The following is a 12,523-nucleotide window of genomic DNA, read 5'->3' as shown; positions in this document are numbered from 1 at the left end:
TTTTTTGGAACAGTAAGTTCACATTTTTCTAATAATAAATTTCAAATTTCAAAAATAAAATCTAGGAGCATAATTAAAATATACCTTAAATTTTTGAAGTATTTTGTCTCATTTAAACTTTATCTTCCAGTGGTCATAAGCATAGTGAAGATTTTCCATAAAAAATTCGAGGCATTAAATTTCGGTAGGGAAACAAAATTTTGAACAAATTTCGAGAAATTTCAAATTTTCGAAGATATTTTCAGAATTTTTTTTCCTCCTACTTTCACAAATTTTCAAGAAAATTTTGATTTTTTTTTTGGAATTAGCTACACAGTTCTGTCCATTTTTTTTTTTTTTTTCAGTTTTCTGATTTTGATAGCACACGACAGTATAATTTCACACGCTAATATCATTTGATGAAGCTTTTTTAATGTGTTATCTTTTCTATATCTAATTTTTCTCAATTTTTAGCTTTATTTTTATCCTAAAACTTTCATTTATAAAAAATTGAATTTGAAAAAAAAAAACACAAAAAAGAACCTATATTTATTTTTAACTTCATTCAAATATTTTCTATTAAATTTTCATATCATTTCACCTTAAAATTGAATTGATGTGACTTATTTTTCTTTTACCATTCAAAACTTTTACTTTCACACCATTTCACCTTAAAATATTTCTAATCTTATATTATTTTGTAATTATTTTTCCATTTCTTTTTTAAATTTATGCTCTCGCATTAACATGTATAATATATAACTAAATATTGTCTTGTTTTATAAAAATGATTAATTATAATCTAATTAAATCATATTCAAAGTTTCATTAACTAATTATAACAATTTCTATCCTTCAAGTTTTCCAAAATTTTCATTGATGTTTACATATAATTAGGACCTCAATATTTCGACCTTAGCCATTACTATAAGTAATAGGGAGGAATGAAATTGAAATTAGGCAAGTCTTTGATAATACCTTTCTTCTTGTCTCTTCTCTTGTACCACACCAACCAATTGTTCCAAAATCTTTGTAGTCATTTTCCATTGATTTTAAATCAATATGTAATATTTGATTATTTTTTCTAAGGTTTTTTCGTTAAAAAAAAAATTATGTTCAAACTATATTATATTCGTAGTGATAGGATGAAGCTACAATTCTTTTAAAACAAAAAAAAATTGTCTTAATTTATTTAGCTATACTTATAAATTATGATAATTACAATTGGTAGCATTTTTAAGAATAATAATCAAATGTATAACATCATTTAAAAAAAATTGTAAATATAGACAAGTCTATCAGCAATAGACTTCTATCGTTTAGACTCTCAAGTCTATCAGCGATAGACTTCTATCATGGATAGACTCTTACTAATGATATGGTCTATCACTGATAAACTCCTCACTAATAGACTATTTAAATATTGTCATATTTATAATTTTTTTTTTACATTATATTATATTTGCTAATATTTTGAGTTGAATTTCTATATTTGTAACTGTCCCTATGAATTATGTACTCAATAAATACATCGACCTTCACCAAGTCTGGAAACAGTGCCTCATGTTCTAAGGATTTTCATTTAATGGATAATTTCATTGTATTTTAATCATAGATTCTTACATTTGAAAAATCCATAAAATTTATACTCTAGTTCATGTAAATTATTGTTGTTCTATTTAAAGGTGGTTGGGTCATGTATGGCATTGTTTTTAGGAATTGTGCCTTTGGAATTTCTTTCTTTATTTTCAAACTTAGGAGCCTCCTTTTTTATTATTTAATTTATCAACTATTTCTGTAGTTGAATTAGAGATTTGGTCACTTGTTTTACAATTTTCTAATCAATTTTAAAGACGGTTCTAAAAAGACAAATTAATAGAAATAATTAGAAAAAACAATTACCAAACACTTCTATTAATTAAAAAAAATATATAGAAAGTAATTCAACAACCATATCAGATATTTCATTTGAGGCAAAGAATCAGTATCAGATACGTATCGGATACCGATACTTCCCAGATACGTATCTGACACGCGATTTGACGTATCTATATTTTCAAATACTTTCTAGATACATATCTGACATGCGATTTGACGTATCTATTTCTATGCATATTTTTTTTAAAGAAAAAAAAAGACAAGTAACTCATCTAATTTTTTCCAATCTAAAATTAGGCAACCTATTTTAAAAGCTCATTATTGGAGTCCAAAACTAAAAGAAAAACAAATAAATAACGGACCAAACCCTAGACTACAATCATATAATCTCCATCTTCACATTTAAGTCCCCCAAAGTCCACCAAAATATAAACCATTTGTATATCTTCAACAATTCAATGAAGAAATTCTTCGTTTATCTTTATACTTCTCCATCTAATCTTCTTCTTCTTCTTTGTAATATGAATCACTTTTCTATTGCATTTTATTAACTATTGCACTTCAATATCTTAGATGTTGCTTTTTTTTTATTGCATTTCGGTGTTTGTATTCTATTTTGTGCTATTTCTATTAACTTGTATGCTAAATTTATCTATATCCTATATTTTCTTAAAGAAAAAAAAGTATTTCATTTTTTAGAAATATATATTAAAAAAATATATATAAAAAATGACATATCCTTAGATGTATCCGTATTTTAATTTTTTAAAAATTGACGAATCGTCGTATCCGATCGTATCTATATCGTGTAGCCGTATCTGTATCTGTGCTTCATATACCATACCGAACTTTCAAATGTTCTATTTAACCCTTAATTTTTCTTTTAAAAAAAAATCAATCCCTATCATTACATTTTCACCAATCATTTAAAAAAATAATGAAAAGTTCTTTGATTCATTAACATTATAAATAATTGGGTGGGTGCATACTAAAACCCACACTTCATAAGATTTCAATACATATTAACAAAATGCTTGCTAACAAAACACTATATTTCTTTACACATAATTTATGAACTAAATGTAAAAATAAATAAATAAACAAATAAAACACATTTGTAAATCAAAATAGGACCATAACATTTGATAGATTGAAAATTAAAACAAAATAAATATGAAAATTTGGAGTATGAATTATGTTAAACATAGAGCATCAAGTATGTAATATCACTTTCAAGTTTAGGGTTCAATCCCACCTCACACATGAAAAAAAAAAACCTTGCTTGTCATTATCAAATCACAATGACATAAATTTACATTGATTAATTAAGTGATTAACAACAACAATAATATTTAAATTTTCACTCTTAAATCCAAATCACAGCCGTAGAAGATTCTCTTTCCTTACAAAACTAAAATAAGAAAACCAAAAATATAAATAAATAAATAAACACTCTTAGAAACGACAGATCATTGCACAGAAATGTACTACAACCAATTTCAATATTTTTTATTTTAAAAAAAAAAAAAACAAAAGGAATTATTCGAAGTACCCAAAAAAAAAAAGTAAAAATTAAATTAAAGAAAAAACTAGGGCCGGCGAAATGTAGAGAAGACGACCTTACAGTAGAAGAAGCGCTGCCAATCCTGAAATTCCGGCCGAAACAAATCTCCATCCGTCGAGCCTCACTGTGCCATTGCCGTCGGTCGTCTGATCTGCTGGATCTTCGTCGGACGGCGAATCTGCCGGTGAGTCCGCTGAAGGAGTCGCGGCGCCCTTGTGCCGACGAGAATGAGCTTTTGGAGCGTCAGCAGGTTTCTCGGTCTCCGGCGCTGGTGCCGGCGCCGGAGCCGGAATCTCCTTCTTGAAGAGCTCTCTTGGCTTCAGAACTTTGTCAATTGTGTAGATCGCCACTGGTTGCTCGTCGAGAAGCGTGCCGGTGACCTTGGCGGTTACGACTTTCGTCTGGAGAGTAACCACTTCGCCGTCGTTTTGCACGACGAAATCGAATTTGTTGGCACCGTCGGTGGCCAAGGTGTTCGTGATGCCATTGTTGGACTTAAGCATGGACATAGAATTATACACAGGCAAACCGTGGTATTCGAGCAAGGAGATCTTTCCAGCGTCCGTCAAGTTCTTGAACTTCGGCAAAAACGCCTTGAAAACATCATCTAGAGGACAGAAAACCGTCAATCCACCGATTGCATTTTCCTGAAACGTCTTTGCAGCGTCAGAGGCCTCAAGAGTTTCGGCAAAAACCTTGCAACCGTGAGCGGACATTATTCCGGTCAAATTCATCTCACTAGGAGACGGAGTTGGAGCTTCCGCCACTTGCGACGGCAAGATCTTACTGATCTGAATCACAGAGATATTATACGGAACCTCCTCCACAGATTTCACAAACATCGCATCAATGTCGTCACTGTCCTGAAGGCCAAACCCTACCTTCCCGCCCTTGAGGTCAGTGATATTAACGAAACCGGAAGAACCAGGAGCAGAGCCAGTGGCTTGAAACATAGTCGCAGCAAGAGCAGTTCCATTAGTGATCTGGTGAAGCTTCTTGGCTCCGAAGTAGTCGAGGAGGACATGGAGCGAGAGAGTGTTCTTGACGGAGTAAATGGAGAGGTGTTTAGCCAAGAGCTCAGACATGGCGGAGTTGTCGACGACGCAGACAGTAATGGTGGTTCTCCGGTTAATCTCGGGCGCAAGGTGAGTGGCAGTCAAGTAGTGGTTGAAAGTGGAGAACTCCGGGTGCTTCTCTAGAAGATGCGTGATGTTGTGAGCCGTAACGTCGGAGATGACAAGGAATAGCACGGCGAGGACCAAAGTCCCGGCGGCGGCGGGGCGGGAGAGCTGCTGCAGCATTATGAATTACAATAGAGAGAAAGAGAGAGAGGTTTGAATTTCTGTGAATTGGTGCAAAGTGAGTGATAAAACAATGGCGATAGTAATAATTGGGAGTTGGAGAAGAAGATGGGACCAGAGAGAGGGCTTAAAAACAACAATTTGGGCATAGAAATGGAGATTATTACAATAAAGCCACTCACTCCCGTTTCTTCTTCTCTTCTCTTTATCTTTTCCTTCCACCTTCTGACTCACAGCGGCCCACGTTTTATTCTCTTTTTTCTTTTTCTTTTTAATATTTATTTCTTTTTTAATTTACTCGTAAGCACGTCAGTCACGTCTGTTCTAACTGATGTGCATTTGTTCAAGCCAGCCTACTCCAATTTTTTAAAATATAGATCAAACAGAAATATCCACATCTTAATTTTATATATATTTTGATAAAAATATTGACAGAAAATCTATTTTGATAGATATTTTTAGAAAAATTATAAAAATTAAAAAAAATTAATTTAATTTAAATTAATAAATAAATATTTTTTAATTTTTAAATAAATTAAAATGTTTATTATTTATATTATATTTATGTTAGTGATATTTTATTACTTACTTTTTCATGTTTTATGAATTTTGTATGATATAATGAAATTCTCATGTCGATATCAAACTCACGAAAACGTGGAAATATTGACATGTCAACGAAAAGTTAATACCATGACCTCAACTAGCATTTAGTGACTAAAAGATTTGTTATTTAAATCTTGCCATATATTATTTTTTAAAAAAAAAAAAAAAACCTTATATGCATTGATTTCATGATATCATTGTCTAAGTACAATATTTTAAGGTATTTTATAATTTAAAAAATTAGGTGAATTATTTACAAATATAGTAAAATATAATTATCTATTAGAGATGAATAACAATAGACTACGATGATAGATGTCTATCACAGTCTATACCATCACTAATAGACGGTGACATTTTGTCATATTTGAAAATGTTTTTAGCAATTTATCATTTAAAACAATTACTCATATTTTATTGTTAGAAATAAGGGAAAAAATAACTTTTTGGTCCTTAGATTTCAAAATGTTATAGTTTTAGACTTTTAAGTTTTAAGTTTGATTTCAATTCAGTTTTTAAGTGTTAAAATGTTTAATTTTATCATTGAAATTTGAGTTTTATTTCAATATAGTTCTTATATTTAAGAGTTTCACTAAATATTCACTTCAAACTTCGGTATTAATGTATGTTATTTAGTTTAAAATAATTATGAAGTGTATAAAATTAATTTTAATTATGATGTAAAAATAATGAAACGAATTCAATTGTAATTCCTTAATTTGTTTAAAAAATCAATTATTAGACATTAACATAAAGATTATTTAGTGACAACTGAAGCTAAAGATGTAAATATTTGAAACAAAACAAACAATCATAATTGGTCATGGTTGGCAAGGGTGGACAAAAATATTATTGTTTAAGGCCAACAAATTATGTTCTTTTAAGTATAAAAAAAAGAATAATAACAATAATCATTGTTTCAATTATTGGAAAAGAGAATAAGTAGGTGTGCCAAAGCTTATATCAATGTAATTATTGTGTTAACCTAACTCTGTGAACAAACTAATTTAGTTGGGTTAACAAATTTGTAATATTTATAGTTCATATCAATATATAGTTTCGTTAAAAAATCGAAATTTAAAAAGGTAGTTGGTGTTTCTTCCCTTTATTTGTTGGTTATACTTCCGTAAACTTTATTCTAATACAAATACAAAAATTTGAATATTTAATTTTTTTTATCATAAGCATATATAAACATACAATTTATAACTTATGATAAAGAATTTCCTGTGCTAAAAGTAAGTTTGAATTCTTAACTTCATGTAACACAAACTTGATTTAAGATCAAGTGACATTTATGATTGAGGGATTATTTTGTAGACAACTTTCTACCAAATAATTAAAAAGGCAAATTTGCAATGATTTTTCAAATAAGATAATTTCATAACAATAATCCTACCTTTTTAGGGAACAATATCGTAATTAATTAACTTTAAGACTATCTTTTGATAATTCGAAGGCAATAAATTAAATTTAAAAGATAAAAATGACAAATTTTCTGACGGAAAAAATTAATACGTAAAATAAGGCTGTTAAAGTGGACGTTTGGAACAAATCACGTGCCACAAGCATATGTTACACGAAAACATTAACACGCACGAAAAGTATATAATAAATTAAAAGGAAAAAAAAAAAAAACAAAAAACAAAACAAAACTGCAATCACAAGCATAGAATCAGCAGATTTCCCCGAAATTATCGGGCCCCACAATTTTTCTAATTCATATATATAATACTCTTATGTTGCTAAATTTAAGGTATGATTGAATTTAATTGAAATATTCTTTTGGGTCGATTTTTTTTTAGTACATTTGGAAGGAAATTGGTATTCATATTATATTAGATTAAATTATAATTTCAAAGTTGTTAAGACTAGAGCAAATATTAGCATAAATTCGAGTGTAATTCAACTGGTTAAAGTATATATTTTTAACTATGAAATTGAAGGTTTGTATCTCTATATTTGACATGTCATCAAAAGTTAAAGGTTGAAATTTTAATGAGATAGATTCTTTTCAAATTAGTAATTGAATTTACTCCTTGAGATAATCTAAAATTGGAGTCAAAACAAATATATTTTACTTTGAGATGAAAAATTAGATCATAATTTACTATGTAAAATTGAGTGTGTATCACTCCTCGGAAACATATAATACTCTATTTCAATAGCGGGGTAATTAACTAATCACTATACAATATTATTTTGGTCCTAAATATGATGCTTCCAATAATTGTGGAGAGAGATTGGACAAATCTACCAGATTATTTTTCTTAGTAGAGTTTAAAATTTTCATGTGTGACAATTATTGTTTCTTTTAGGTAGCAAAAAAGTTGACAGAGTATGTTTCAAATTAAAAAATAAAGTTGAATTGATTAATTACATGAAGAGAAATATGAGGAATTAGAATAACGTAACTGTTAATTTTATATCGTCATATGCATGATAGAAGAATTTAACACTAGTTCGATTATTGTTTTTTAGTACATGAAATATAAAGTATGAAGATTTAAACTTATGATCTCAAGAAAAGAAATGTAAATTAACTGTTGCACTATGCTAGAGATATATATTTAGTAGAAAAAAAGAAAAAGAATGAAAAAGAGCAAATTTTTAGTAAAGATGACACATTTTTGCATTTTGGAAACCTAATTTTCTAAACCTTGGCCAAAAAAAAAAAAAAAAAAAAGAGAAAGAAAGAAAAAGAAAAAGAAAGAAACAAAGAAAAAAGAAAAAAGAAAAAGGGAATTTGGTTTATAATTTGGAAAAAAAATTGGATTTAATGTTTATGATTTAATAAAATTTTCATAATAATCCTTATGATAGAGAATTTTATTAAACCCGAAGAACTCTAAATTCTAATTTCTATGATTATAAGATTAAAGGGACATTTACTCCAGTAAAAAGGTAATAAATCAATGGTAATATAAAAAATAGATACAATTAATTACCTTTGGTATAGTTTACTTGTGTTCAACATCCATAATGATACATTGGGCACACTTCTAAATGTGTAATAAAAAAACATAAACTAATTGACGAGTTCAACTCATATATCGGGCATACTTCCAAATGTATAATAAAAAACACAAACTAATTGATGAATGCAACGTATTCAATCCAATTACATCTAAAAACCATATTATATTACTACCGTTATCATTATAGCTATTGTTATTATTATTGTTCTAAAAGAAAAATTATGAACTTTGACACCTTTATTGTTACTATTATCCCATTATTTGTGAGAATAAAATGGTAATAGTAACATTGTGACAAAATTTATAAATTGAAATCAATACAATAAAAAATAATTTAATTACATTGGCAATTCAGGCTATTACAATTTATTCCTAAATAAAATTTGAATATGGTTGTATAATTTTTGTTACAATTTGGTAAAGGTAACCAAAATTTCTAATTTAAGGAAATGGTAATTAATAGCATTTATTTAATAATATTATCATATTACAGATTGTCAGTTGAGTTTGACCCGGCGAATGGGGAAAACACGTACTCAGAAAAGAAGAAAAAAGAGGAAAACAGTCTGGAATGGCATTTTTAGTAATTTGATCAAAAGTGGGAAGGCATTATGGTCCAAGGATAATGTTGGGACTAAAATTTAGTAAGTGGGGAGTGTGCCAGGCTGGGCCAAGCCTGGAGATTAGTGCCACGTGTACGGTGGAGATGGTGACTTGAATTTATGTTTCGTCGGTAGGGATCTTTCCACCGACATTCAGATTTATAGCCTTTTGGAATGGTTTTGGGAAACACAGGGCAGCGGCAGGCAAGCATCTGGATTTTTCTGTGCTTCTTAAATTTAAATTTTCTCTGTTTATATATTTTCTTTTTAGAAAGAAAATTAAAGTTTTCATCCATAAATTTGGATTTCCCACTTATCATATTACACATCCTGAAATTCTTTTTTTTACTAACTTTAGACTAAATATAATAAAATGGCTCTCTCACTTTTTCAGTCATTCTTAAACTAGTTAAATTATACAAAATCTCTTTCAAATTTAATATTTAAAAACTAATTATTTGAATAATATTGGAAATGACATAAAATGATATAATATAAGTTGAAGTGATGTAACGATGACTTTAGTTTTTTATTTTTAGTACAATGGAAATAGAAGAAACTTAAGAATAGAATAAATAAAAAAAAGACAAAATTCGTCCATGGAGGATGGTCTTCAATCCACTCAACCAAGTATTCAAAACATTGAACATGGATAGTTAAATCATGAATGGCGGAGTTACGCTTTGTGATTAATCCAAAGGAAACCAAGGATAGAGCCACTAAGATGGAAATCTCTTGGAGCATCAATAAAAGCTTGTACCTCATTCATAAAGCTAAAATTTTCAACCAAAATATTTCAAAGAATTTTGTAATCAATTTTGACCCATAGTAGGAAAATACTAGCCTCAAGAGCTCTAGAAACACCATTAAACATGGCAATGACCTCTACCAAATCCAAGAGCTCGTCAAAGGAAAATGATTTTCCATAACGAGCTTAACATCACCACACGAATCACAAATAATGCCACTGACACCCACTTCACCATCTAAATAAGTTGTATCAGAGTTCAACTTATATAAACCTGAGAGAAGGGTTGACCAACCAGGAAAGGAGCAAGGGGTTCTCATTGATGAAGGGAGGATGAATCAAAGAATGGGGAGCCTGCTCAAATTGATGATTATTAGATTCCATTAGGTTCACTACCCATTGAATGAGATGAAAAGTTATAGAGATGTCATAAAAAACAATGACCTTAGTATGATATAGTTAAAACTAAGTCGTAATTAATGTTATGTATGTCTTCTAATTAGCTACCATACCACCCTTTTATTTTGATGGAAAAGATCTCCAAAAACACTTTTTGGATAACAATTTCCGGGTTCAAAAGTTAAAAATGAAATATTTTAAAATTTATATGTATAGTTGAAATTCGTCTCAAATTTAAGGAGTATTTGGTATATTTTAACATTCTTAATTTAGTATGTACTCATTTAAGGGTTGTTTGATAATCAATTGATTTTTTATTTTTGGTCTTTCGTTTTTAGGTTTTAAAAAATAGATATGTTTATTATCCAATTGAATTTTTTATTTTATAATTTTAAAAATATTTTTGAAAATGTTAAAATTCTGTTTGGTAACTATTGGATTTTTTATTTTTAGTTTTTGATAATTAAACATATAACCTCTCAATTTATTATAATAGTTTTTTTTTTTTTTAATTTTCTTAAGTAAAAAAATTGACTTCTTAGTCAAATTAAAAAAGATGTTTATAAAAAACCAATGTTTTTAGTTTTCAAAAATTGGTTTTGATTTTTAAAAATATTGGTAAAAAATAAATAACAAATAAACAATTGCGTTTAGAAATTTAAATTTTTAAAACTAAAAATAAAAAAAAAAAGAGTTACCCAACCGAACTTAAGAAATTCCAAAAACGAAAAAATCGTTTTAAAAAATGGGTTTTCGTTTATTTAAAAAAGATGGGCCTGTATGAGATTGAAATTGAAGCTTTGGGTAATCTAATGGTCAAGTCAAGTCAAGGTCTTTGTTTGCTATCTCTCAATCCCTGGGTTCAACTCTTATGCCTTGCAACTCTTTTCCACTTTTATTTTATTTCTATTTTATCATAATAATTTTTACTATTTTATATGAAATTAAATGGTCGAAAATATTTTCTTCTTTTGAATTTCAGTTTTACATCAATTTTCATTTCTCAATTATAAAAAAAAAAACTTAAAATTTTTTAAACAATTTGAAATTCCATATTTAAAATAGTTAGAAGCTATAAATAAAATTAGTTTTGAAAGAAAAAAAAAATAGAAAACCACAACTTTTTTATATACAATTATAGGGAAGAGCTATGGCAAAATTTAACATTTCATTCCAAAAATGATAAAACCGTCTAAGAATAAGATTTATGACAACTCTCATGACATGCACATGACCACAAATTTCTAAATTGATTTGCTCTTTTCTGTTTCGTAGTTGTTGATGAAACTATAAAGATTGTAGAATAAAAAACATGGTCGAGTTATGTATATAGAGTAATTGTTAATATTCATTAACAACAATTGCTCTCTTAATTTTGCTCATGTAGTTAACATAATCTCCATATTTTATTATTATTTTAGATTTTGTTAACTATTTTTCGAATTAATCTCACCTTAATTAAATATACAGGTTTTTCTACCAAATTATATTTTAAATATCCATATATTATTACCCCTTATTTTATCCATGTATTTGTTCAAATCTTTGAATGGTTTTTCATTATTTTATACGCATTCAATTTTATTCAAAACTTTGAATTGTTTTTAATAATTTTATACATACATTCTTAATAAATTAGCTGTGCATTCTTATATTATGAATAAAATAGTTTTATATATTGTTTTTATTATTATTTTAACGATTTGGAAAAAAAATATCACTTCATAAAAAAAATGCCAAATTTTTGTTACCCACACCAAGTGTTCATCGATTTAGATTTTGTTGTGGTTTCTTTAACAAGTTACTGTTTTTACTATGGCTTTACAATGGATTAAACTCATCTTTGATGGCCGATGGGATGAGAATTACCGTTCCAACAATTTGTGGAATATATGCAAGGTAAAATTTTTCCTTCCACTGAGTCAACTATATTTCATATTGTTGAAAATAAAGATATTTTGTGGTTGATGTCAGAGTCTCCCAAATTGAAAAAACTACAAATAGCAGGTAATTGTAGAATAAAAAATAGGGTCAAGTTATGTATACAGACTAATTGCTGATATTCCTTAACAACAATCGCTCTCCTATTTTGCTCATGTAGTTAACATAATCTTCATGTTTTATTATTATTTTAGATTTTGTTTAACAACTTTTCGAATTAATTTCACCTCAATTAAATATCCAAAATTTTCTACTAAATTTATATTTTAAATATTTATATATTATTAAATTTTATTTTATCCATATATTTTATTCAAATATTTGAATGGTTTTTCATTATTTTATAAATATTCAATTTTATTCAAATCTTTGAATTATTTTTCATAATTTTATACATACATTCTTAATAAATTAGCTATATATTCTCATATTCTTAATAAATTAGTTTTATATATTGTTTTGCTATTATTTTAACGATTTGGAAAAAAAAAAATCACTTCGTAAAAAAATGGCCATAACTTTTGTTA

General features: G+C 27.9%; 1 protein-coding gene across 1 annotated transcript; it reads right to left on the bottom strand.

The window, feature by feature from the left end:
- Positions 1 to 3,120: 3,120 nt before the first annotated feature.
- On the bottom strand, positions 3,121 to 4,840 carry LOC120087188 (fasciclin-like arabinogalactan protein 1). Its single transcript, XM_039044095.1, has one exon. It carries the CDS (start codon positions 4,720 to 4,722, stop codon positions 3,478 to 3,480), a length of 1,245 nt encoding a protein of 414 aa, XP_038900023.1. The 5' UTR covers positions 4,723 to 4,840; the 3' UTR covers positions 3,121 to 3,477.
- Between the last annotated feature and the right edge of the window lie 7,683 nt (positions 4,841 to 12,523).

This window comes from Benincasa hispida, chromosome 9, assembly GCF_009727055.1.
Source record: "Benincasa hispida cultivar B227 chromosome 9, ASM972705v1, whole genome shotgun sequence".
Classification (NCBI taxonomy): domain Eukaryota; kingdom Viridiplantae; phylum Streptophyta; class Magnoliopsida; order Cucurbitales; family Cucurbitaceae; genus Benincasa; species Benincasa hispida.
The sequence above is the reverse complement of the archived record's forward strand: the minus strand, read 5'-3'. Positions and strand labels throughout refer to the sequence as shown.